This window comes from Batrachochytrium dendrobatidis (assembly GCF_000203795.2).
Source record: "Batrachochytrium dendrobatidis JAM81 unplaced genomic scaffold BATDEscaffold_2, whole genome shotgun sequence".
In the NCBI taxonomy this organism is placed as follows: domain Eukaryota; kingdom Fungi; phylum Chytridiomycota; class Chytridiomycetes; order Rhizophydiales; genus Batrachochytrium; species Batrachochytrium dendrobatidis.
Window position 1 is genome coordinate 1,686,655 of NW_006281100.1, and position 25,728 is coordinate 1,712,382.

General features: G+C 40.3%; 11 protein-coding genes across 11 annotated transcripts in view; 8 read left to right on the top strand and 3 right to left on the bottom strand.

Moving 5' to 3' along the window:
- Positions 1 to 753: 753 nt before the first annotated feature.
- BATDEDRAFT_9692 (uncharacterized protein) lies at positions 754 to 5,667 on the bottom strand (the record flags this gene model as incomplete). The annotated part of the gene is made up of 9 exons (XM_006676477.1): positions 754 to 1,747; positions 1,821 to 2,289; positions 2,353 to 2,766; positions 2,848 to 3,589; positions 3,658 to 3,733; positions 3,820 to 3,966; positions 4,048 to 4,292; positions 4,488 to 5,220; positions 5,486 to 5,667. 9 exons carry the CDS (start codon positions 5,665 to 5,667, stop codon positions 754 to 756), a joined length of 4,002 nt encoding a protein of 1,333 aa, XP_006676540.1.
- A 1,473-nt stretch (positions 5,668 to 7,140) lies between these two features.
- Positions 7,141 to 7,483, top strand: BATDEDRAFT_7312 (uncharacterized protein; the record flags this gene model as incomplete). Its single annotated transcript, XM_006676426.1, has 2 exons — positions 7,141 to 7,227; positions 7,292 to 7,483. Coding segments are annotated over 2 exons (279 nt in total), but the record flags the coding sequence as incomplete, so codon positions are not given.
- Positions 7,484 to 7,871: 388 nt separating this feature from the next.
- BATDEDRAFT_9677 (uncharacterized protein) lies at positions 7,872 to 8,915 on the bottom strand (the record flags this gene model as incomplete). Its single annotated transcript, XM_006676476.1, has 2 exons — positions 7,872 to 8,403; positions 8,473 to 8,915. The coding sequence occupies 2 exons, from the start codon at positions 8,913 to 8,915 to the stop codon at positions 7,872 to 7,874; spliced, it is 975 nt and encodes a 324-aa protein (XP_006676539.1).
- Positions 8,916 to 10,256: 1,341 nt separating this feature from the next.
- Positions 10,257 to 10,975, bottom strand: BATDEDRAFT_31410 (uncharacterized protein; the record flags this gene model as incomplete). The annotated part of the gene is made up of 1 exon (XM_006676682.1): positions 10,257 to 10,975. A coding segment is annotated over exon 1 (382 nt), but the record flags the coding sequence as incomplete, so codon positions are not given.
- A 153-nt stretch (positions 10,976 to 11,128) lies between these two features.
- Positions 11,129 to 11,425, top strand: BATDEDRAFT_7498 (uncharacterized protein; the record flags this gene model as incomplete). The annotated part of the gene is made up of 1 exon (XM_006676427.1): positions 11,129 to 11,425. A coding segment is annotated over one exon (297 nt), but the record flags the coding sequence as incomplete, so codon positions are not given.
- Positions 11,426 to 13,501: 2,076 nt separating this feature from the next.
- BATDEDRAFT_9590 (CCR4-NOT core subunit CAF40) lies at positions 13,502 to 14,743 on the top strand (the record flags this gene model as incomplete). Its single annotated transcript, XM_006676468.1, has 6 exons — positions 13,502 to 13,682; positions 13,776 to 13,931; positions 14,001 to 14,107; positions 14,167 to 14,262; positions 14,351 to 14,631; positions 14,704 to 14,743. 6 exons carry the CDS (start codon positions 13,502 to 13,504, stop codon positions 14,741 to 14,743), a joined length of 861 nt encoding a protein of 286 aa, XP_006676531.1.
- A 3,668-nt stretch (positions 14,744 to 18,411) lies between these two features.
- Positions 18,412 to 18,765, top strand: BATDEDRAFT_9451 (uncharacterized protein; the record flags this gene model as incomplete). The annotated part of the gene is made up of 1 exon (XM_006676448.1): positions 18,412 to 18,765. The coding sequence occupies one exon, from the start codon at positions 18,412 to 18,414 to the stop codon at positions 18,763 to 18,765; it is 354 nt and encodes a 117-aa protein (XP_006676511.1).
- Positions 18,766 to 19,096: 331 nt separating this feature from the next.
- Positions 19,097 to 20,222, top strand: BATDEDRAFT_86357 (uncharacterized protein; the record flags this gene model as incomplete). The annotated part of the gene is made up of 4 exons (XM_006676908.1): positions 19,097 to 19,361; positions 19,430 to 19,557; positions 19,622 to 19,709; positions 19,795 to 20,222. 4 exons carry the CDS (start codon positions 19,097 to 19,099, stop codon positions 20,001 to 20,003), a joined length of 690 nt encoding a protein of 229 aa, XP_006676971.1. The 3' UTR covers positions 20,004 to 20,222.
- A 904-nt stretch (positions 20,223 to 21,126) lies between these two features.
- BATDEDRAFT_23169 (uncharacterized protein) lies at positions 21,127 to 21,807 on the top strand (the record flags this gene model as incomplete). Its single annotated transcript, XM_006676652.1, has 1 exon — positions 21,127 to 21,807. The coding sequence occupies one exon, from the start codon at positions 21,127 to 21,129 to the stop codon at positions 21,805 to 21,807; it is 681 nt and encodes a 226-aa protein (XP_006676715.1).
- A 1,174-nt stretch (positions 21,808 to 22,981) lies between these two features.
- BATDEDRAFT_23170 (uncharacterized protein) lies at positions 22,982 to 23,590 on the top strand (the record flags this gene model as incomplete). The annotated part of the gene is made up of 1 exon (XM_006676653.1): positions 22,982 to 23,590. The coding sequence occupies one exon, from the start codon at positions 22,982 to 22,984 to the stop codon at positions 23,588 to 23,590; it is 609 nt and encodes a 202-aa protein (XP_006676716.1).
- Positions 23,591 to 25,366: 1,776 nt separating this feature from the next.
- Positions 25,367 to 25,728, top strand: part of BATDEDRAFT_23171 (uncharacterized protein) — a gene marked incomplete at both ends in the record, with an annotated part of 2,636 nt that continues 2,274 nt past the window's right edge. The window contains one exon of the mRNA XM_006676654.1: positions 25,367 to 25,466. Within this exon, the coding sequence (XP_006676717.1) occupies positions 25,367 to 25,466 (100 nt within the window). The remainder of the gene's footprint in view (positions 25,467 to 25,728) is intronic.

Consider the following 25,728-nt stretch of genomic DNA (forward strand, 5'->3'; position numbering starts at 1 on the left):
TGACCTCGTTTATAGAATGCGGTGTTTCAGAACAAGAGATTGGTGTGATATCTCCTTACAAAGCTCAGCTTCGTATTATTCGTGAACTACTCAAATCCCATCCTCAAATAGAAATCCTTACAGTAGACAAATATCAAGGACGTGACAAGTCCTGCATTGTCCTGTCACTCGTTCGATCCAATACTACGGGTCATGTAAGTAGAATGTCATTCATCCGTACTAGGTTCAATCAGATCCATACAAACTAATACACTTTGTTTTGAAATATTGTCATCAGATTGGGGATTTGTTGCAAGATTGGCGTAGGATAAATGTAGCTCTCACACGAGCAAAATGCAAACTAGTACTGATTGGATCGCTCTCTACATTAAAACACACGGCACTCTTTTCCGAAATATTTGAACAATTGTCAATACATAATTGGGTAAAACTGATACTGAATGGTTTAGGGTGTTTAAATTCAGTACTGATTGTATTTTTATTTAGATTTATAATTTACCGGAATGTGCACATCTGATACACCAAAGTAAATGTACTTCCACTTGTAATCCTCAGTCGATGCATGATTGATGCACACAATCAAGGGAACAATGCAGACTACTCGACTGTTTGTCAGTAGTGTTAGTCTTGCAAATCTAAAGACCCGAAACTCTCGGTTGATTTCATCAAGGATATAAATAAAGTATTTTTAATATGGACACCAGAAAAGTATAAAACATTGTCAAAAATAGATTATTTATAGCATTAAAGTGTTCATGATTCACTGGCTTCATGATTTAGCGATAACCTAGGCAAAATACTCGATCTAGCACCAGGGGAATGAGCGAATCCAAACCCATGTTCCTTGACCACCGATGTAGCATCTAAAGTAGTAAGTTGCGGTATACCTCTTTCTTCGACACCATTTGCATAGAAAAAGTCGTCTTCTTGTAGTTGCAGGTTGATATGGAGTGGAGTCAGTTTGGACCGTCTTCTATTTCGAATGTGATCGGTTGCACTGGATCTTGATCGTGCAAGTGAGGAAGTTGAAGCCATACTTATCCGTTTTCTTGATTGTGGTATCTGAGGTACGGGTGGATATTGATGGGGCTGCTCTCTGATTTCGTGGGATGGCCATACTGTACCATGTTGTTTCTGAAGCTGTTTCTCATGCTCTTGCGCAATAGCAGTATCGGTTGGTGTAATCAGTCGCGAAAAAGACAAATAGGCAAACTTTGGCAAACTGCACAATGTGATTGTCAGTATAAATGAAAGCCAAAACGTTGATGAAGTATAAAGAATTGATTCATAGTGAGGCCATGGTGATGCTGGCAATTCCATATAAACCACAAGAAAAACAAATATAATGGTGTTGGTGCCTAGAATAGCTGCAAATACAATCCACGTCCACAAATGTGTTGAAAAGGCAATAAAGAAATTGGTCATGGTGAGGCAGCAAATTGCTACCGAAATGGAAAAGTATAATGCGTCTTCGGGACGTCCATTTGCATGAATTGCCACATCTCGAAGAGCCAGATATTGAACAAAGAAAATCACTACTCCTTGATAAACTGCTTCAGCAACGTAGATGAGCACTTGCGTATGGGTTAACACAACTCGCATTATGCCTATATTGTAGAGTGGTGGAAATTTTTGCGCCATTTCTGCAGAAACATCCTTGTCAAAAGCACCAAGAATTCCGACAGGAACTGCTGTAAAAAGAACGTTTGATAAAATCATATAGACGACATCGTATACAGGCTGCGCACTAAAACCACAGAAAATCTGATACATGAACAACGGTATACTGTTTTAAAGGTGTTAGCACAATACATGCACACGACTGTTTGGAATAAATAGCAAAAAGGCATACTACTTGCGTGTAAATGATGTTTTTAAAGAAAAAGTTGAGAATCATTGATCCTGTGCGAACGTAGCACCAACGTCCATGAACAAGCAATAGTCGTTCAAGAAACCGAAACTGCGAAATGACAAAGTCGGCTGCCATGGCAGCTTGTAGCCCTTCTTGACCGGAAATGCCCACACCAACATGTGCAGCCTGAATCATGCCAACATCGTTGGCACCATCGCCAATAGCTAAACACATGGAATCTTGAGTACTTTTAATCAGCTGAACCACCTTTGCTTTTTGAAGTGGACTGACACGACAGCAAATGACTGCATCACACCGGACAATCAGATCCACCAGTGTATCTTTTGCGTGATCGTCCAGAGCATGAAACAACGCTCTGCCGTCAATCACAAGACCGAATCGCTGTTTACTGCTTTTGGTCTGCCCACCTCCGATGGCTTGCATTGAAAGCAATCCATTCATCTTTTCAAACCCATTCCATTCAATAACAGACTCATCACTGACTTTTTCATCGCCAAAGAATCTCTTGATGGCTTCTTGCATCTGCTGCAAAGTGGAGCCTTCATCATCCTTGTTATTTCCTCCGCGAATAACAATCAGACTCATGTCTTTTGTTAAAAGATTGCACGAATATCCAATGTTGATTGCAGTTTCAAGCTTGTCGCCCGTGAGAACAATGATTTTGATACCAGCTTCAAGAAAAACTTGAATGCATTTAGGCACTCCCTCTTGGAGTTTGTCTTCGATGGCAGTTGCACCAAGAAGGTAAAGGTTTTGCTCAATTAAATTAGAAGCTTCTTCGATGCAGTCTTCCCGATTTTCAAGCGACACGGACGCCAAATGATAACTTCTTTCCCAGGCTGCATATTCCGCTTCGCTTAAAATAGCGTATGCCAAGCAAAGGGTTCTTAACCCTACAATACACCATTTGAAAAATATGTAAGCGTATCAAGTTTGTAGGTATTTCAAATGTCCATTCATCAGTGGTTACATACCTTCTCCAGCAAAATGTTCCAAATCATGCATGGTCTTGGTTTTCAACTCATCCTGATCTTCAGCCAGTCGTTCAAAAATCACTGAATCTGCACCTTTACAATACAGCACAATTTCCCCATTGCGTCGCCTCAAAATCATACTCATGCGCTTTCTCGACGATGTAAATTCCAAGATATTGAGAATAGTAAACGTTTCCAGATTTCCGAGCATCACAACACCCACGGTCGTATTTTCTCGAGATTGAAATACAAACCCAGCTGATTTGGCTGCATCGACAAGAGCTGCCTCGTCAGGACTCTGTGCCTTGTATATAATATCTCCCGTGTCGGCATTGGATGACACCAATACAGTGTGGCAGAGTGACAGACAACTAAAAAACTCAAACATGGTTTTATAATGCACAGAGTCTTTGGGAAAAGTGCAAAAATCCTTCTCAAGCTGAACTACCGAAAATGGTTTAGAGTCTTGGTAAACAAAGGGCTGGTCGCTAGGAATCTGGCTTGTGTTGAAAGATTCGTCGGATATAGCTTCAATCGAGGTAATTTGTGTTTCATGACCGTAGATTACGCTGTTGACTGAGCATCGCTTGAACTCCATAATATTACGTGTCAAGGTGCCAGTTTTGTCGCTGAATATGTACTCTATTTGGCCGAGATCGTCTGCCAGATTCCAACTTCGTGGAATGCATGGCTCATTGCACGTCTCATCATAGAGTTCGATATCTTCGTATATAAGAAATGACTAAAAAAATCAAACCAAATTTCAGCAAGCTTCGAATATAGAGTGATAGCAAATGTAAAAATGTATACCTGAAGCGATTTGACAATTTCCACGGTAATGTAAAGTGAGATTGGAACAAGGTTTTGAAACAAAATGATTGCAACCCTATGTAACCCAAAGTTATCCGACAAAGATATTGTCAGTAATGGCGGTTTAATCGTGATCAATCCGTTTCAACAATTCAGACTTACCAAAACATGGCAACTGCATCTGAAACCCCAATGGTATCACTTGAAAATGTGTTTGTAAGCCATGGAGCTTGATTCACTTGATCCGCTTTTTCCAGCACGTATCCCATAACAGCCGAAATAATTGACAGAATTACCATGAGAGCTAAACTCAGCAAACTAAATAACCAGCATAGACAAAGCAAATAAATTCATGTGTATCAATTAGTAGCAGACACATATATAGAGTACAACAGTACCAAGAAAGCTACTTGCATGTAAAAATTGGTCTGATCCTCAATCAGTGATCGCTTTATAGGCGTATCACCTGAATTCAGTCTAATTTTCGATTCAACACCAGTATAAACCACAATGCCATACACCCACTCTGTGTTTCTTAAAACACAACCACGTAAAAGCATCGAGTTGATATTGATTGGAATACGCGAAACATTAGCAGAGTTTTGATCAATTTGAGATGTTGCTCTATGACGAAGCTGTGATTCTTTTTGCGCTGTTGGAGATGGGTGGTCAGAAACAGAAATTCGCAAAGATCCTGTGGGAGTCAATAGGGTCCTTGGCGACATGTCTACAGATGATCCCAAATCAGGAGGTGCAGAATATGGCTGAATGGATAGTTTTTGCAGTGTAATTGGAGAAGTCTGCATCAATGCTGGACGGTGGTAATGAACCAACGTACCCGTAAATAAGTAAATGCTTGGATGTGGTTTTTCGCATTCTATTGTACATTGAAATTGTCGAAGACAATTTGGAGTTGTTATGGAAAGAGTATCACTCACTACTTTTCTAATTTTGAGGTTGGTTTCACCGTCTAGATTTTTAGTTTCAATGTAGCACAGACCTTCGGGCTCTGATGATGCCAGAATAATAAGGTCTGCAGGAATGTGCTCGTTGTTTTGTAGTCGAATCAGATCGCCGACTTTGATATCTTTCCATTGAACATATCGCCACTCTTTTGAAAGTTCAGGATCGTCTGGTTTGCGAACTGGAGAGGGCTGTTCAATTGGAGAAGATACGGATGATGCATAGTGGTTTGCATCATTTAAACTCGTGTCAGGTTCAATCTGACCATGTTTGGGACGAGAATCTTCTGCACTGCGAGGTCTATGAATACCCAAAATCCACCCAATTTGATTTAATTTGGAAGTAATGATGGACGCAGTTGTAGACCGTGGCTTCATGAATGGTTTGTTGAGATTTTTCCAACTGGAGAGTTTAAGAGTAGTTTGAGTATTGACTGCTAAATCCGAGCCATGCCGACGATAATCTTCAAAAGCATCTTTAATGCAGGTGGCAGTGATGATTAGAATAAGTGGAAGAGCAGCAACCCAGGGATTGATTGATTGATAAGTAGGAAAGAACTGCAGAATAGCAAGTGTTAAAAAGAAGATGTTGGCAAATCTCCTGTGTAGTATTGCATATAGATAATATGAAGAGTGTTGGTAATGCAATTCGAGTTTAGCGATGTTTGAATATATTCAGCAAGTTTATAACTATTGTTAGTTTATGGACCAATTCACTATATATAAAACACATGAAATTCAATGCACGATTAGAAGCCACCATATACAGCCGCAATGGCATGCAATTTGGTTCTTGACACTCTGATGATGTTAAAATCAAAAATGCTACTCGAGAACGAGTTGATACTTGCCGAAATTGCTCAAACAAGTTATGAGGTAGAAAGGACAACAGAGTGTATTTGGACGTATTGATTTCGTTTGAAGGAAACATAGCTTGAGTGGATTCACCATTGGGCTTAAACATGGACTTTGGAGGATATATGTTGGTGTATATCTTGCGAGTGGGAGTATGGTCAGCCAGAGTTCCTGACAAGGATGAGTTGCTCATTGCTTTAGAAAGCATTCCCTTTATGGATGTCATTGAATAATAATTACAGAGTGAATGTGATGTAGTTGGTAATAGTAACAATCGGGATAAAAGCAATCCTTGACTCTCCGGCCATTTGTTGCTGTTTTGTGGAGTTATCACCAAAATCCACCCAGCACTAAACTCGATTCTAATAAACCCACTCAACGCATAAACCCACCCAACGCTGTAAACCCACTCGACGCTGTAAACCCACTCAAAGCTATAAATCCGACGCTGTAAACCCGATATTATACCAGTTTATATATTCGGCTTCCCGAGTTTAGCTTCAACAGTTTGAATCGTTACTCGGCATTATAGTACATGTTCGATTTTGTATTATTCTGTTTAGTATAGGCACTAATGGATAGTCTGTCAACTTGGTATTCTGACTGCTATTTAATAGGATACTCTAACAAAACTAAAGTGTATGGTCAAGCCATTACTTATAGTAGTTGATATTACTACCTACAGTTGTATTCATGTAAAATACAACATCAAAGTGACAACACAAACAGTCGGTTTCATGAAACAACTGATGTCAATTCATGCCAAGTTACTGTCAACATTGTGCCATCTCAACTCTTTAAAGTTGGCTGGCTTTTGATCATTTTTATATGAACAAATGCTCACATCACAGTCCCAGTCAACTCCACACTTGTTTAGTCTAGAAATCAAACACTGACATTGAGTAGTTGGCATGTAGAATGACATTCCTATAATGCTCAGTCCTTGCTCACTTGAACTAGAAACGCGAATATATGAAAGGAGGTTCAATATAGTCGAATCCAATATCTGCTGGACTGCGATGCATGGATATGGAGATTTTCTTTTCTAAACCTCCCTTTCTTCACTTTTGGCATAGCCATCCATTGCACAATCTTGTTTAAAGCTATGATTTTGCTGTGAGCATCATAATGATCGTTTCGTCTAAAGGTTGATTAAGGGAGCTGCAGATGCTTTGATGCCAAGATTTTCCGAACGGCATCAAAAGAGTATTTTTCGATGCGTGTTTGATTCTAGATAGCATATCATCTTGCAAAACTACAAAACCTCTCATGGTGTCGTTCAACAGTCGTATTGCGAGGTCGAGTTTTATATTGTTTTTAGTTGTGTCGACAATCACTTGAATAAAAATGATGTGGTGTGCGACTCCAGATATAGAATTAGAAATACCAGTTGAAAAGGCGGTGCAGTCAATTTCTAATAGGAAGGACAATAAATATTTAAGCACTATTTATTTCCAAGCAAAACAGCCAAATTCAAATCGAGTGTTCCATTCTACGTGAATACGGCTGTAATATATAAAGAAGCCACATTGCAGAAATTACAGTTTGCAACCAGACCAACAGTCTATTTTAATTCCTCATTGAAACCATTTGAATGCATTCGTCACTTTTACTCTCATCGGCTGTCTTGTTAGGCTCTATGCAGACTGTATGGGCAGTAGTTACTGGTGATTTGACTTTTTTTACTCCCGACACCGGTGCATGCGGCAATGTCAACTATGAATCAGAACTCATTGTTGCTGTGGTAAGTTTTGTGAATTCTAGCCTAACCGCACTCTATTTAGTCAATGCACTCACCATTGGAACTTGAATTGTAGAGCGATACATTCTTTGACAAATCACAGGGAAGGGTATGTGGTCGACACATTTGCATCAATGGCGAAACTATCAAGGCAAGAATCGAGGATCGCTGTATTGGTTGTGATACGTTTGATATCGACGCAACCGCACTCTTGTTTTCAAAGATTGCTGATTTGGACGTAGGAAGACTGAAGGTGAATTGGTGGTTTTGCGATGATGGACCTGATTTGACTCAACTCTTCCCGAATTTGGTACATCCACCACCTGAACGGCAATCACCAAGACCACCTAGTCAAAGTCCTAAACCTTCGCCTGTATCTACCACTACCACCCAAACTAAATCCAAAACTAAGACCAAAGCCTCTACCGTTTCTACTTCTATTATTTCTGTTTCTACTACTTCTCAATCTCCAGTCATTACATCTATAAGCCCCTTGGTACCGCCAGGTCGCACTGGATGCTTCAAAAAACATTAACCTACTACTTTCAAAACTTTATGATTATGTAATACTATTAAACTTTGCACTTTTATCTGTCTACATTATTGTCAATATGGATGGGTGGTTTAGATGAGTCTATTGGTCAAGTAAAAACACTTTATTTGCTCCACCATCCCATATTGTAAACCAGATACTGGCCGAAAATCACACAATCGAATAATACAGTTCCACCACTTCCAAGCAAGTATGGAAGCGATTGAAGCAGAAACGAAGGATTACTGGATTTGACAAAGATTGACATGGTGTAAGCAATATTCCCCAGTACTGCGCCAAAAAACATGTTCAAACTCAATCCTTCGCATGTCTTTCGTTTCATATTCAAGTAGATTTGTGGTGGGCGGGAAGACAGATACAGAGCTGTGCAGATCCATGAGATGAATCTTCCTAAATCGTACGAGTTTAAAACTGGCCGCTGATCAGGTTCTATGTGGATATTTGTCGAATTTGAATGGTGATGCTGGGACGAAGAAAGCCATCCCAGAACAAATGGTGCTCCAAACGATGCCACAGTAGCAATAATGGTGAAGATGAGTGCTAGATTGAATATAATCAATAACACATTGGAATGGGATCGACACGCACAGTTTGATTCGGGTCTAAGCAAGGGCAGCTCTGGGTTCAACGATCTACTGCATGCAGACGTAGTTTGCAATGAACGAGTGTCGGATTCAATTGAAGACTCGACTATCCGTGAACACTCGGCATCGTCCAACACACTCGTGAGTGGAGAAGATATCAGCATAGACCGTTCATCAAACTCTTGTGACCCTTCTAAAATGGGACGTGGACTAGTGGTATACCAGTAAAACATCCACTGTAAAAACAATATTGAGTCCACCAGCACAAAGTACACGGCCAAATAGATTTGAAATGGCAACTGATTAGTCAATATGCATCCAACTAGATTTGTAATGTCTCCAAGCAGCCAGATGGAGACAAAATAGATTGATAAAGACTTGGCAGAGCCATTGATCCAGTTCATGCGAAGCTGGGGTATCTGAGCAAAAAACCAGCAAGTAATGGATGTATACCCAAGAAACATACTGATAGAGTCTCGATGGGTATAGGCACATTCATGAAAAACGAATTCGATCCAATGGATTGCATGTCGTCCTAGCTCATCGGTTGGACAGCTATACATGACTATGAATTGATATAGCTATGATGATTACTAATGGTGAAAGAAGGCAAGTTTTAGCCAAGCTCCTTGTTATGCTGATGAATAATAGGAATGGTTGCTGTAGCGCACTGTTCAAGGGTTAGTTGGAACACACTTGCAGTAAGGATTGGGAAAAGCGGAGTATATTATTGTAACCAAGTTTCAAGGGACTGTTACAAACAACAACCCTTATTTTTCACTGTCAAAGCATTGGTGATAAACAGCAAGACTATTCAACCATACTTTGGCCTCGGTGACACTACATCAAGACAAGCATTACAAGATTGAATTGAACCGATTTGCTACTGACATGGTCTTGTGAGTCTAAGATCCATACAAAAGCCAGTCTGCATTAAAGTGTCAATCTAACCTGGCTGGATTAGACCAAGTGATGTCTTGACCGCATCTATAGTTGAATAGATTCATTTGTAGTTATACTAGACACTCCATAAGAACTCGGCTTTTAGACTAGACCAGACACTATTATGAAGCTCAAGGTTCATTGACATTCATAGTGAGTTGGTATGAATAATAAAGTCGATCAGTATCATAATTTACAATGGGTGAAGCACGTGCCAGAGAATGCAGGTTTATGCAGCGAGCAGCAACACTCACTAGCACAGTACAAGGGCAATGTTGGACTCGTTTACCATCAAGTTTTCAAGTGTATCTTTTGACTTGACCCTGTAGTAGTGTCGCACTAACCCTAGCACAACCTATTTGGCTGAAATGGATATTTAGACTAAGCAAGATTGCATTGTATTACAATATTAAATAAACACTTATTTATCCCGGACAAGCATAATTTGTTTTCATTAAGCATTGACCTGCATGCCTAGTTGTTGATGTGTTGGCAGCGCGCCAATACCTTGACAAGTTACAACACGCTCAACACTGCACTCCAAAGACGGGCTGTAAACGCATGGTCATGCAGAGTAGTGTTTAAGGATAGTGTAGTTTCCAAGTCAAGTGCTATTCAGTTACTAGTCTGATGAACAGTTTATGAAATAGTCAATTCAAACAAGACAGACTGCCAACAAGTTTCAATTATACGGTCTTGACTGGTATGTGGATGGAGTGATCGCGCTGGTTTCCAGTTTTTTTTTGTTTCGACCTGTTTTCCATTTTTCACTTTGGAATTTGCACTTGCGACACGTTCGTTTGATTGGCATTGGCTGTTGTTAGGGTGAGGATCGGGCATTCTGTGCAATCATGCGTATATATGTGCTGGAGTGTATGAGATCGTCATTTACTATTGTGGTTACAAAAGTCATTAACTATATACATAATACACTGGTTTTGCACTACCTCTTTGTAGTATAGCCTCAAAACTCCCACGCTGCTAACAGTAACAAGAGGCAACGGACACGCCCACACTTGACTATTACTACGGATTGTTGATTCCAGCTACTAGAAATACTAGTCATCTACCAATTGCTGCTGTAATCGCTGGCTTGACCCAATCACTACAGCTACTACACGGACTAGTTCCGACTACTACTACACGGGAGCAGCATTAACAACCGCCGCCGTTCCAGTGAGAACAATAGCAACAACAAAGCAAAGGGGAAATAGGTCACTACAGTTCCTGAAACTCACTGTCCACAAACCACAATCAGCAGTTGATAGTGTTTGTTCATATCAACAGTCAGACTAGCCAGAACCACAAGAGTCGCTTCTCGCACATCCATCCAGTGGCCGCGCAGTCACTCGACTCCCTCGACAAAAAGATGAAGAATTCTGTCGCGCAAATAGACGCGAGTGCCAGCAATGCTGCTGCTTGCACTGCTGATGCTGGGCTGGAGAATGATGGCATCAAGCAGTCCGATGCTGCTGCTACTGTGATCAGCCCTGACAATGACACAGACAACTTTCCGCTAGTTTCTTCTGCTGATACTCTTTCTGCCACTGTCAAAGGTGAACTTGCCGACCCACCTGCTGCTGCAGATGTCGAGCCATTAGCCCAAGTGGCTGACTTTGCCGCGTCCAAGATCGATGTCACTCTTGCTGCTGCCAATGCATCTCCAACTACCATCACATCTGCTTCCACTATTCCCACTGTTGTCAATTCTGAAGATATTAACCACACTCCAACTACACGCCTTACTGCTAAACACTCTTTGTCCGCTACTTCAAAAGCTCCAAAGTCTCAATCTACAAAAAAGGCCGCTCCTATCCCCGTCGCTGCTCCTATTGTCCGTTCGGCCTGCTACTCGGGTGTCATTGTCTACGAACTCAAAGCCAAAAATGGTGTTCCTGTCATGCGCCGCAAACACGATGCCTTTGTTAATGCAACTCAGATTCTTCGTGCTGCTGGTCTTCCAAAGCCCGCTCGCACAAAGGTTTTGGAAAAAGATATATCAATGGGCCCACACGAGAAAATTCAAGGCGGCTACGCTGGTTTCCAAGGTACTTGGGTACCCCTTGATAGTGCCATCATGTTGGCTGAAACCTACAAAATGTGGGATGAGCTGCAGCCTTTGCTAGAGTATGATGTGGATAGTGGCGAAGCAGAAAAACATGTTGTTTCCAAAACAAAACGGTCTACAACTAGTGCTACGACTGGCTCTGCATTAAGGCGTGAAGCACGACGTGAATCAGCAAGCTTTTCATCTGGTTCTGAAGGTACTGTAAAATGATTCACGTTTTGAGCTAATATACAGCATGCAGTCGACAATGCTTTTTTTTAATTGATCTAATCTATTTGAATTATACCTACAGCTGGCGATAACGAAAGACCACGCCAAACTCCTTCTAGACTCCCACGACACGTTCCTACTCCACCCACATCTGCCAGATCACCACGGCTACGTCGAAAACGTTTATTCTCGGTCGAAACTGTTGATGAAGACGATGAAATGCACTCAAGAAGAACAGGGTTATCCACAAACGGAGCAACGACGCGTGGCTCAACCGTTCCCACTCGATCTGGCACATCCACACCTAGAGGAACAGCAGGTGGTCGAGTCCCAGCAACGCCAAAACGATTCACATCTCACATCACTTCGTCACATTTGAATACCTTTTCTCATACAGATGATTATGACAGAATGCATGATGCCATCATGTTTCCTGAAGAGGATGACGAATTTGACTTGCACCAAGAAGAACTGGAGGATCGTAAACGAGCACGCATGAGCTCAAGACGAGTGTGTGAGTTGTGTGGAACAAAAGAAACTTTGAGATGGCGTCATGGTCCATCTAAAAAACGATCTCTGTGTAATACGTGTGGAATCAAATGGGGATCTGGACGTCACTCTAGTTCATATTCAACAGGTCCATACGGTACCATGCAAACTACAATTGCCTCTACACTAGCACAACCATCACCAGCCTTTGGAGCAGAAGCAGAATTCACATCCAACCTGTCTGATCTCACATCCAACTTTGATTCAGAAGAAATTGCCGATTTACAAGAAGGATCGATTGTGCAAAAATTATCACAAGAAGTGCGTGATTTAAAACATAAATTGAAGGAAATGCAACAAGGTCAGCGACAGTTGCGGTTATTACTTCTTGAAGCAAACATTGATGATCGGGACATTGATCGTGGGTTCAGAAAAGTAATCCATGCTGCCAAGCGACTACGAGCAAGTGACGATTACATTGACAAGGAAGAGAATGAAAATGATGAGGCTTACGAATGGAATGTAAACGGATCGGCCTACTTGGTTCAACAGCCTCAAGAAAATGGAGCCGAGGCAGACGAATCTGCTAAAACCATGCCACTTCCATCTGTAACGATTGCAAGGCTATTTGGAAACGAAAGTGAGCGAGATCGACAACATGAACTGCTATTGATTGGACGGTTTGTAAGAGCAGTCAGACGAAACAAGACGAGAATTCACAATCGGATCCAATCTATGCGGTTACCAATTCAATCCTACCGTCGCTGAACAATTGAAACATTATGGGATGTTTATTAAAAAGATGATTGATTGTCAAAGCATGTCTTTACAACCGTATTCACCTAAAATGAAACACTAAATAAGAGTGCCAAAATACATAATAAATAGCCAGTCTCATGACATGATTATTGCTCATTTATTAGCAGTGTTTTTTGCACTGTAAGCTACACATTCTTTAATCCTCATGACACTGCTGTTGAACGGTGGTTGATCATGTCTTGTAGAGTTGCTCTGGAATGCCATCAGAATACAATCCATCTACGCGAATGCTTTCCAAACACAACACTGATGGTTGCTGACAATTTTCCATTTTATTTCATCACTCCATTCTCAACCCCATTGTCGCCAACTGTCAAGGTGGAGTCAACTAGAATTGATCTCATTGGAAAGAATTTGAAACAGATGGCTACTGTTGGTAGTGGTGCTACAGGAGATACTATTGCAACCTCGACTTCATTAGAAACCAACCATTCCTTGTCACAAAACACTTCAAGTGGGTTGGGAAATAATCTAGTAGACTTGCTATCCAGTCATATCAGTAATGGTGGATCCAATGGAGTTGGTGCTTTATCCAATAGTCTGTCCATGACTTCAATAGGTTCGGGTGGTACTCTTTCACATGCAGTACTTTCCACCCATTTGGGCTCTGCTCCTGGTGGTATGAATGCCTTGACTGGAGGCAATGGTAGTAGCATCACTCAAGCTCTAAATGATGAGGAAAAGATATACCAGTTGATTCTAGACCTGACCAGTCCAAATACTCGTGAGCAGGCAATGCTGGAACTCAGCAAGAAACGAGAAACGTATGAGCATCTGGCTCCATTTTTGTGGCATTCGTTTGGTAAGCTGGAGATGTAGATCTCGTAGTGTAAGATGAAAACCTGCATCCATGCTTATTTATTTCCAACTTGTTGATATGGATACCTGTACGCAGGTGTGGTCACGGCATTACTTCAAGAGATCATCTCAGTCTATCCCATGCTCACCCCGCCCACACTCACAGGGGTTGCTTCTAACCGAGTCTGTAACGCTCTCGCTCTCTTGCAATGTATTGCTAGCCACAATGAGACACGACCTTTGTTTCTTGGAGGTATATGGATCTTGAATCTATATTGATGGACTGGATCTAATCTCTTTGTATTTCTGCTGCTTGATTTAGCCCATATTCCCCTGTTTCTTTATCCATTCTTGAATACTACCAACAAGACTAGACCTTTTGAATATTTGCGTTTGACTAGTTTGGGTGTGATTGGCGCACTCGTCAAGGTGAAGGATCCAGTCATTGACAATGTCGTTGGGGTTTTGCTAAACTAGTTTTAATGTAGAATGATAACTCGGAAGTCATTAATTTCCTATTATCGACCGAGATCATTCCACTCTGTTTGCGTATCATGGAGACTGGAAGTGAGCTATCCAAGACGGTACAGAGTCTATGGCTGAAACTAGAACTGTTGCTCCTATAATTCATGCGTTAATCATTATTTTGGACCTGCCAACTTGCACATCTAGGTTGCAATATTTATTGTTCAAAAGATTCTTTTGGACGAAATGGGTCTCAACTACATATGTGAAACATACGAACGCTTCTATGCTGTTGGGACAGTCTTGTCAAATATGGTATCTCAGCTTATCGATCAGCAGTCGATTCGACTTTTGAAGCATGTGATTCGGTGTTATCTGAGACTTTCAGATAATGTTCGAGCAAGAGAAGCATTACGACAATGTCTCCCTGATCCCCTGAGGGATAGTACTTTTGCACAGATTCTTAAAGATGACATTACTACAAAGCGGTGAGTGATTTCCAAGAGCAAATGTATGGAATAGTTGGATGCTGACATGAATGGTTTTACTTTGTGTACCAGATGTCTTGCTACTCTGTTGATTAACCTTTCAGAACAATAGCGTGTTGCCAAAGTTGAACCCAATAGCAAGCCATATTTTGGACTCCTTGCAAATTTGAATTTTGATGCTATTCTCCAAAATTTTATTTCTAATGAATTGATTGCTTTGGCCTCATTACTAGCTGTGTTTTGACGAATTTAGATCGTGACAAGAAGCCATTGGCTCAAGTCCTAAATACAGTGAATGCATGCAGCAAATTCTGCGGGATTACTGACAAGCACGCCCATTTGAAAATAATTTGGGATGAATTAATGATCGCCCTTTTAACTCTGGCTTTTGTCCATTGCTTATAAGCATGGGTTATTCGAGCATTCCTGATATCAAAGCATGCCAAGAATCTGAGACAGCAGTAATGACTGAATGCATCACTATTATGAATCAGCATTGAATAGTATATCGAGTAAAGTATTCAAAGTTGGATTCATGATTACAATGACCGTTTTGGTGCACTTTGAATGTAACAAGTCCAGTGCTTGTGAATTATACGGGATTCCTATACCTGATTGTGCAATTCTATACGATGGCATATATACGCTGCTTTTTAGTTGACCCACACCCTTTATCATGTAAATAGATTGTAGTTGAAGATGAGGATGCTCAAGATTTCCAATGACGACAACTGGAGTAATAGTTCCAAATCACAATACTTTTGCATGGTACGATTGCAAACAATTGAAGCAGTGATAGGAGACCTGAGTCAGTCGAGTGCGGAATCAAAGCAACGGTTTTGATAGAAAACCGATCTATAAAGACACGTGGAGATCAAAGCAGTTGATAAAAGCAAGACGCCCCATTGGCTAGTGGCGGTTGATGTGTTGGAAAGCTAAACCTTGCGAGAGTATTGAATGAAAGGTCATTTGATTGCATGCACTAGAAAACATTACAAACAAGAGTTAAGGGAGACTGATATGAACACAGCATGTGGACCCTATCTTTAACTCCTGAATGGCTATAAGCAAAAACCTAATATTAACCCTCGACTGGTGTTTCAAGACAAATTGAAGATTAAAAATTTCAATTCTTTGGCTTTGTCTTGAATTAAGAAACTGCTGTCCTACAGCCATTGGTGTTACTGAGCAAGGTGTGTGCTACTGTCGTAGGAATGTATTGTGTTGTTGGACAGTGCTGGATTCCCTGTTTAATATGTGTTTTTGTGATCAACATTGACTAACTCTTCATCAGACTTGAACTATTCTAAAGTGCAGCAATGACCAGCTCTTCATCCTCACTTGTGCTTCCATCCCCCTCATCCTCATTGTTTGAGAGGTCCATGTCTGCATTGGTATCCAACTTCAGAGGCCATTTGGGTGAAGACTTGGCTTTAAATGAAGTCTTGTCTAATCATCAGCAAGGTCATTACTATCAGCAACCAGTCACTCAGTCATTACCACCATCAGATACCTCTCTACAACATCCGCTATCCAAGTCTATATCTGCTTCTCATGTTGCAGATTTAATTTCCGACTGCGCTAGTCCGACCCACTCGCTAACTAACGGATCATACTCTAGTCATCATCGTAACAGTGCTGCTCATGACTACCTTGGTTTAGATCTACCCACTTCTTCATCACCCACACTTTTATCTACTGCTGTTACACTGCTACCACATGACGGCATTCTGCCATCTGCTCCATTTATTGATGCCAATACTATCCCCGTTCCCCGAAGTACTCATCGTTCGGCATCCGACATTACCAATCCAAAAGGTTCTACTGGCTTGGAAACGTTTAGAAAAGAACGAGCTGCTTCTCAGCCTTTACTGCTACTCAACTCAAAACGTCCCGCATCCCGTAAGTCTAGTCTTGATTTCCATCAGAGCTTATATCACTCCATCTGCTTGGTTTTCTGTTTTATCTTTATGGATGCACATTTCTCGTTTATTATTTTTTATACCGTATTAACCATATTGAATATCTTTGCATACAATGCCATGCCATTGTATATCCAAACACATTGCTGGGATTTCAGATACTGGTCTTTCTCTACTATCAAAACCAGCTCAGGGTGCTTTTTCCGATCCGCCTCTGTTCTCTCCAACTACGCAAAACTTTTTCAAGTTTGCCAAGGATATTATTGATGTCAATATACCGACAGAATATCCCAATGCCAGTTCTGCTACAAATGCATCAGACATGCCTTTGGTTGATAATGGTGCACAATCTCATCACAGGGCGATGGACAAACCTCAATTATTGCAACACAATTTGGACCAGCAGTGGACACAGCAACAGAACCCTTATTTACCTCCAGTTCCTATGAGCAGTGCGTCTATGAGCAATGGTACAGATGCTCCTGCATCAACTATATCGTTTGGGTTTGGTGCGGGACAAGTGGATCCAGCTCTTAGTACTGCAAAGGCAATGTCCGATGTTGCTGGTCCGACTCATATGGATTTTGGCACCATGTCACTTCAACAGCAGCAGCAGCAGCTAAATGCTCTGTTTAGACCTGATACATCCGATGCAGCGAATAATCCCATGCTACAGTATATTGTTGGATCATTTCTAGACTCGATTGATACCATGACTCCTGAAACTTCACTCATGAATAATCTGCCTGAATCAGTCTCAAATGCAGCTTCTGGACCTACAAAATCAACTCAAAATGCATATTCATTGGAACAGATCCAGCCCCTCAACTCACAGCTATTTCCAACCGGCTATCGTCACTCACTTCCTGATATAGACTTGCAAAAACAACACGATATGTCTCGCCAGTTTCCTTCGGTGTCTGCTTCTTTTGCTCCAATAGATTATCATGACGATATGTTGCTATTGGGTCTAGACGATTTACCTAGAAAAACATCAAATCCAGATCTATGCCAAAACTCGATTATTTCCAATCAGTCTATAGCTACGCATCATTTTCCAGAGATTGAGCCAGTATGGCATATTTCTCAACCTCCGCAACAACAGCAGTTTCAAACAACAGCTCCATTCAATTCTGGTTTGCTTTCTATAAACAGAACTCCTCCCATCCATGCTGGTGCGCTTCCGTCTATTTCATCTAATCCGATGAACTCGGTAGCCATGAATGGGATACCGGCGAATGGTTCTGGTCGTCGTTTTTCTTTTCTACCAGGTCAGCATTTACCATCTTCCGAGGCCAGTCATCATGGTATGTCTGCTGTTGCATTGGACTCTGGAGCAGAGACTGTGAATGGTGTGGGAAATGGACCGCTTCCTTCTATGCAGCTGGGACCGCATGGCCAGCAAATGGTCATGGATTCAAACATCTACATGTCCGACTCGGCGGGAACACCGAATATGAATGACCATTCAAACCCTAATATCTTTCATCAACATCATCTTCAGTGGAAAACACACCCATCTCAACATTCACGTCTCTCTCAAGGCATGCAGTCTTCTATGGAGTCTGCCCACAATTCACAGCATATGCAAGTCCAATCGCAGCAATTTCAGCATCCGCAGTACACTCTGCTTGATTCAAACAAGAGACATTGCAGTTCAGAGATTACTCATTCACCCACTATGGCACACGAGGCTTTGGCTGATATGTCTTCACAAAAGGGATCAGTACATGATCTTAACCATTCATCTTCTGTTCGTAGTAATAGTGGCGGAGATACTCTAGAGATTAGTGATCAAGCTCTCTCCGAGACAACATCAGATGATCGTCGTTCAGGATCGAATGGAGGTGGTGCACATATGCTCAAATGCACGGTAAATGGATGTTCGCGCAGATTCAGTAAACCTGCCAGTCTCCAGACTCACATTCAAACCCATAGCACACATGGTGCAACCAGCAAACCCAAACCCTACCGATGCTCAATGTGTCCTCAAACCTTTTCTCGCAGCCATGACTTGAAGCGTCATTACTATATTCATTCACAGGATAAACCACACACATGTCCTCGATGTGGCAAGGGATTTTCACGACGAGATGCATTAAAAAGACATCAGCGATCTGTACTTCAAGGCAAAAAGGTGCACTGCAACCCAATTGATCCAAATGCACCCATGCCGACCTTGTCCGATCTAGAGTCGGATAACGACGACTGATTTTGTCAGGAATCAAACTTTCATTTGTTTAGTTTACTTTTTATAATCCGTAATCATTGATGCCTACTGTATCTTTCGTCTCATTTCTCATTACACTTGTTTAATTGTCAGTATTTATCTGTATTGTGTGACTTTTGTTTACACCTACATCTAGTTGAACTTGCCAATTTTTAAATCTTTGAAAGACTATATCAATAAAAACGAATATCTCATACTGTGGTTTGATTTCAGTAGGTCGTGACAAGTGAAATATAACACGTGAGTCTCACGTGAAATATACTTGTCCTTGCGGAGCAATATCAGCACGACATTCAACTCGACTGAATTGCAGATGCCGATTATCTATGCACTTGTTGCAAGGGGAACCATTATCCTGGCCGAGCATGCCATAACCACTGGAAATTTTGCTACCATTACTCAACATCTCTTGGCCAAGATCCCTTCGAGTGGAGCGACCGCTCAAGCTGCCGGTGGAAGCACCAGTAGCGGAAGCACTCATGCCGATTCCCGCATGTCATATGTCTACGACAACTACATGTTCCACTACCTCCAGCGTGGGAACATCACCTACCTCTGTTTATCCGATTCACAACTGGGCAAGTACATTTTCATTCCAACCTGCTCATAGCCTGAACTCGAGTGTATTGATATCTGTCATGTTTAGGTCGTCGAGTCCCTTTTGCGTTTCTGGAAGACATGGCTGCAAGGTTTATTGAAACATACGGCGATCGATCCCAAACTGCAATCTCGTACGGACTCAACGAGTACTCCAAAGCCATAGCCTCCCTCATGGTAACCAAAAAGCCTAATCTTTTTTCGCAAACTTGATAGTAACTTGTATGCAATGACATGGTAGGAGGAATACACACATGGGAATGGGGATAAAGTCACTGGACTGCGTGGTGAAATCGACCAGGTTAAAGATATCATGATCAACAATATCGGTAAGTGTTGACTCGATGCATCTTATTGACCACCATCCCTTGGAGTATAGTGTTTTGCTCATTTCAAATCTGACCGGTTTATTAGAAAAAGTACTCGAACGCGGCGACAGAATCGATATGTTGGTGGATAAAACTGAATCTCTTTCACAGGCATCGTTTGCATTCAAAAAACGGTCTACGGTGTTACGACGTAGTATGTGGTGGAAGAACACCAAACTGATGGTTCTTTTGGCTGCTGCGGTTGCGTTGCTGATTTTCTTTACTGTCATTGGATCTATGCAAGCCAAAGGGTAAACTCGAGCAATCATATTGTATAGTGCTGATTAGTCGATGCTTTTCAAACACCTAGTCCAACTCTTGGCAGAATCTACTCAATGCAAAACTCGAAATGATGTAATGATAGTGATGGTTTTGGATTACTTTTGGATTCTATTTTGAAGGCTTTGGAAAGTGATTGAATCTATTCTGATTAGCGTCAAATTTAACCATTCCAAATAAACTTGGTATTGATGGATGACTATTACCAGTATTTCCGACTGCAGTTTTACTGCCATTTCAGAATTGAAAAAAACTCGTTGCTCTATGATGGAAACTATGCTAGAACTTACCGTGGTTGATAGGGTTGAACAAGCTATTGAACATCTCATTGAGTAATACATTTTTAAATTTTATTTGAATTCATCATGTAGTGATCATTATGATCATTACACTGCATATCCTGATATTGTGCATCTATCTTCAACACATGATAGCCTGTTGAAAGTACATTCGTTTATACTTGTTCCGATATATTGGTTCCAAATGATATCAATGTTAAACAGTTTGACCAGTCAATACAACCCACATAGTATGTGTAATGGATTTGACTTTGATGTGGTGGAAACTGCATGCAACCCATTGAACAAGCATATAAGCCAACACACACCAGTGTATTTTTGAATCAGGATGACTAATAACTAAAGGTGATGTTGGTATTCAAACTGTATTGAAATGTACGAGATGGCTTGATTCAAATCTGTCAAGTATTGGGCTGCACAAAACACAAATACTGATATGTGGTTAACTCGGCAACATACTCTCAACAGTGTTCAAAAGGTCGTGCCGCCAACCCTAACCACTTTTACGTGCATTCTAAAAGCCCTGTGTCTGCTACACATTCGTTTAAACCGTATATCCTTGAAAGTAAAAGCATCTCAATCCATGGATGAACATATGGCTTGATTCATAAAATAAACATTAAAGCACATAGTACTGTGATCAAGGGACTAACAAACGGTAGTCTTCCTGATTATCAAGTAACCGTGTAGAACCATCTAGTTTAAAGGGTGGATCTACCAAGAATATAAATATATACATTTTTGACCTCCAATCAGCACTCATTCAATCAATCACTACCTCTAGACATTCAACTTACTCAATGAGAGCCACAGACGTTGTGTTCTTATCAGCCATGTCTGCAATTGCTAGCGCGGCAGTCATCACATCTAATGCAGAGACTCGATCATCACATTTATCGAAACGTAGTCCTGGTAAATATTGGACAGATATATTTGAAAAAGGCAATTTAAAAGGTATTAGTTTAGATTCCGAATCAGATTATCAAAAAAGGCAAAGGCAAAAGCAAATCAAAAAAGAGTACAAGGATTTGAAGAGAGCTGCACAGAAGAGCAAAGATAAAAGGAGAGAAGTCTGCTGGGAATATTTGAAATCTTTATCTCACACATCGGCTAAAAGTGGGACACTTTCCTCTTCAGGACCAAGTCGACAGAATAGTCGAGCAAGTAATCACTCGGGAAAAAGTCGAGCAAGTAACCATTCAAGAAAGAGTCAAGCAAGTAACCGTTCGACAGAAAGTGGAGATAGCATCCAGTCAGTAAAAGGTCAAAACATATCTGAAGAGGCAGATGAGGAAGACGAAGAAGAAGAGGAAGAAGAGCAAGAAGAAGAGGAAGAAGAAGAGGAATTGACTAAAGATCTAAAGGAACAATGCGAAAAGGCAAAGAAAGAGCGAAAGAGGTTAAAGTTGATGATAATGGAATTTGAAGCAAAACATGGTCTTACACCAACAGTCGAATACAAAAAGATTGAAACTAAATGAACAATATCAGGTATTTCATCCAAAATATGCAATGCATTGGCATCAATTTATATCATGATAGATTGTTATCCCACATTCTATTTGTCTTGAACCTTCAATAAACAGCTTTTATTACTATTTGTGACTGGTAATTTTCAAGAATATTTTATTATCAACTAGTATACGGTTAAAGCTTATCAGTCAAGATCCATCAAACTAGTGCTTTTTGATCGAATTATATTAGAATAAGCCTGCCGAGATTTACAATATTGATGTATTGGAATATTTGGTGTTCAGATACACAATGATAATGGTAGTACAACTCATGGCAGTTGTACAAACCAAACGTGATTAAAACCAATAATAATGTCAGACAAGATTGGATAATGAATTAGCGTGTAAATCATCAACATTGACCAAGATTGATTGAAATGGTGAGATTGAGTTGGATGGTGATGAGCACAACAAATGAGTGTACAGAGTTGTATTGACAACATTGACAGTCAAACACAATACATGAATGTGGGTTCAAACTTGGTGATCGTACAATGTATGATTATTGAAGATTGTGGACATATGACGGCATATTAATGATTGCCATAATCGGAAAGTATATCACAGTAAATCAAGAGGTGGAGTCAACCAATAAACTAATTGCGTTGTTTATTAAAGGAGAGTGCTTTTACAAGGTTGGAGAGCAGTAGACGATACCAGAAGGAGGGAATGTATACAGGTCATTGCCCAAGCATCATTGTTGAGGATCCCTGATTACTATATTTTTTGCATAAGAGGTGAGTGATATCACAACTGGTGATCACAGCCCAGATACACACAAAGGTTCCACACACACTCGGTGCAAGTCAGCAGATTTCACATCTCAGCACTTCAAGCCCTATACAGGGACATATGTTATTATTTGTCTAACAGCGACATCATATTGCAGCAAGTATAGTCGCCAACCCTGATATCAGGGTTCCAGATCCACTTTAAACAATTGTGTAAAGGGTGATTCCTTTAAAGTTACCTCGACATCCATAGCAGTAAATCAATGCTAACCCTGACAACACGAGTTCCTTAGGACGGTCATACAAAAAGTATGCCTTTAATATTATCCATTCAACAACGGATATAAATACGATCCAAAACTGATGTGTTGAATGACAATCATTACACCTTGCTCAACCAAAACAATACAATGAAACTATCAATCACCGTATTATCATCGATCCTGGCCATCTGCTCAGTTACTACAGCTAGTCCAGTCAATCCCAATTTGACCATGGGTGCTGGGGCTGATGCTTCGACAGCCTCTCCAAGCGCGGCTCAAACTCGTGGACCCAACTATGCAAGTCTTTCTGGCCCATATGATCTTAAGAAATATTGCGGTCCATTCGATGCTACTGAAGTGTCGTTGATCAGTGACATTGCAGAAAATCAGGCTAGAATCAAAAAAATGTTCAGCAAATTTGACAACCTACGTCGTCAGGTTTTTGCTCAAAAAATGATGATTATGAAAATCGGACAAAAAAACGAAGCTCTATATCAAGCTTCCAGAGGGGAATTTGGTAGTGCTGAAACCAGGCTTGAGATTCATCGTGGCGCTCTTAGTCAGCTCAAAAATAAGCTAAAGAAACTCCGTGAGAAAAGTTTGGATATGACTGAAAAAGATAAGACTTGGAAGAAAAGGCTTACAAGGCATTTGTTTGGATCACAAGAAAATGATGGTATCCCACTGGAAACAGTTTTCGGATATGACGAATGCTTCAATTATTTCCACAGTCGTTTTTTTCATACAGTACAATAATCTGGGTATAGTGCAACTTTCCAAGATTCTGATGTTTGGCAACAAACTTTTCAATCATAGACTCATCACATTGTTGCAGCTCAAAATGGGTTGTAATGCAGCGTGTATTGCATGTTGGTTTACTTTTAATTTGTCATGCATCCAATGTCGTTCATTCAATAAACATCGTGTATTGTCAAACCATGTGTATTATACTAATAGTTTGATCATACTACACCAATCAACTACTATGCATTGTATTGATCACTGCAGTGTCATTGCTGAATCCATGCAATTGTGTATATTGCCATTTTGGGTTACCAATCAACACATTACATTTGACACCAACCCATTGGTATCACTGGACTATTTGATACGAATGATTTGGCTGGTTTTGACAGTTTGACAGTATCCACAAACCCATGTTTAATATTCGCACATACTTTTTGCACATATTCCATTGACATGCTACAAACTGACATTGAACGTCACATTACATTGTTTTGGTCTTGAATGATACAATATGTATCAGCCGATGTTTCGTATTCACATCAACATCCACATCCAGTATATACAACAAATCTGTCCATAATTCAACATATCAGCCATATTTGATGGTCATTTGTCACATTGTTGTGTACTTGCAATGATCAGTATCAATCATTTGCATGTAGTCAGCTGTCTAGTATAATGTATGCAGTATGATCACATAACATGCCATCTGGTGATATAGCATACACTACAACCACAACCGGAAACATCGATCGTTGTCCCAATCAATATCAACAGTTGCATCAAACAAATCCACAAATGCACAACTCAGCAAGTGTAATGCATACAACTACAACATGTGTATACGAATACCGAGTGTGTCCAACTATAAACTATGTATATTGAAACCATTGGATAGTATGTCCGACACGTCATTGACATTGATAATCAAGTAGTATTGTGAGTGATCATATGCATGCAACAGGTTAACATGGTTGACATGTTGGTGTTGGATGTATCAATGTGACTATATTCCAAGAACTGATCGGACACGGCTCAACATCGACTTTGTTTCTAGCAATGGGTTTATTGTGGTACCAAACATCAATCACTGTTGTTGAACAATCGAGTATGATGGTATTTACAACAGTAATCTTGATGTTCAGTGTATGACAGAGTGTGTCCGTCATAGTTCAAGTTGAAAAATGGTAAAACTGGACTGGGAATATTGAATCTATTATAACATTCGATCATTTCAAACAATACAATCGATATGAATTGAATTGAATTCGAGTGGTGCATTGGCATTCAACTATCATGCATGGTATATACACAGATCCGTTTGCATTGATTTGTATTAGCAAACAGCCTGAAGCATATCGATTTGACAGTGCTGGTGATTATTCTGATAGCTATTGTATGATTGATTGGATGTGTATAAATGTTGAATAAAATCCATGTTGCAGCAACTGTTTGCAGAATAAATGGCATTTTATTGACCAGTATTGATGATTGCATTACGCTCAATAAACAATCATCAATGTAACAACCTAAAAAACAACCGTCATGTTTTAGCATTTGCACTGTAAGCCATTTGTTACAATGTGTAAACCAAAGTCATGTCTAGTGTCTGACCAACTGGTTGTCTAGATCAAAACCGTGTCTGTCCAAGTTGATGATGCGATAAACCAAGAAATACATCAAATCTCGGTAAACGCTGTCACACTTTCCAGGTTGCTGAAACTCACATTACGCACAACTTGACACGAATGACAATGTTGATGTCGAGACTGTCAATGTATTACAATGTATTGGTCAACAGTGACTGCAATCAATGACAATATTGCAGTCAATCCAATCCATGTGTTGATTGGAACAATGATTATCCACTTGTCAGATTCAGCATGTAAATGCATGTTTTGTAACACATTTACTAATCCAACAATTGACTGATTAACAATAATTGAATATTAAAATGTTGAATAAAAGACTCGAGTCATTATATTGAACACATGACAAATGTTTAAACACTTCAAAGTGTGTGAATTTGTCTCACAATATCAAATTTTGAATGTGAGACAAATTCACGTTTTGTTCTTTTTTTCTTTTCTTTCTTTCAACAAACTCAAAAATGACCAAATTTTATCTTCAATACAAGAACAACTCTC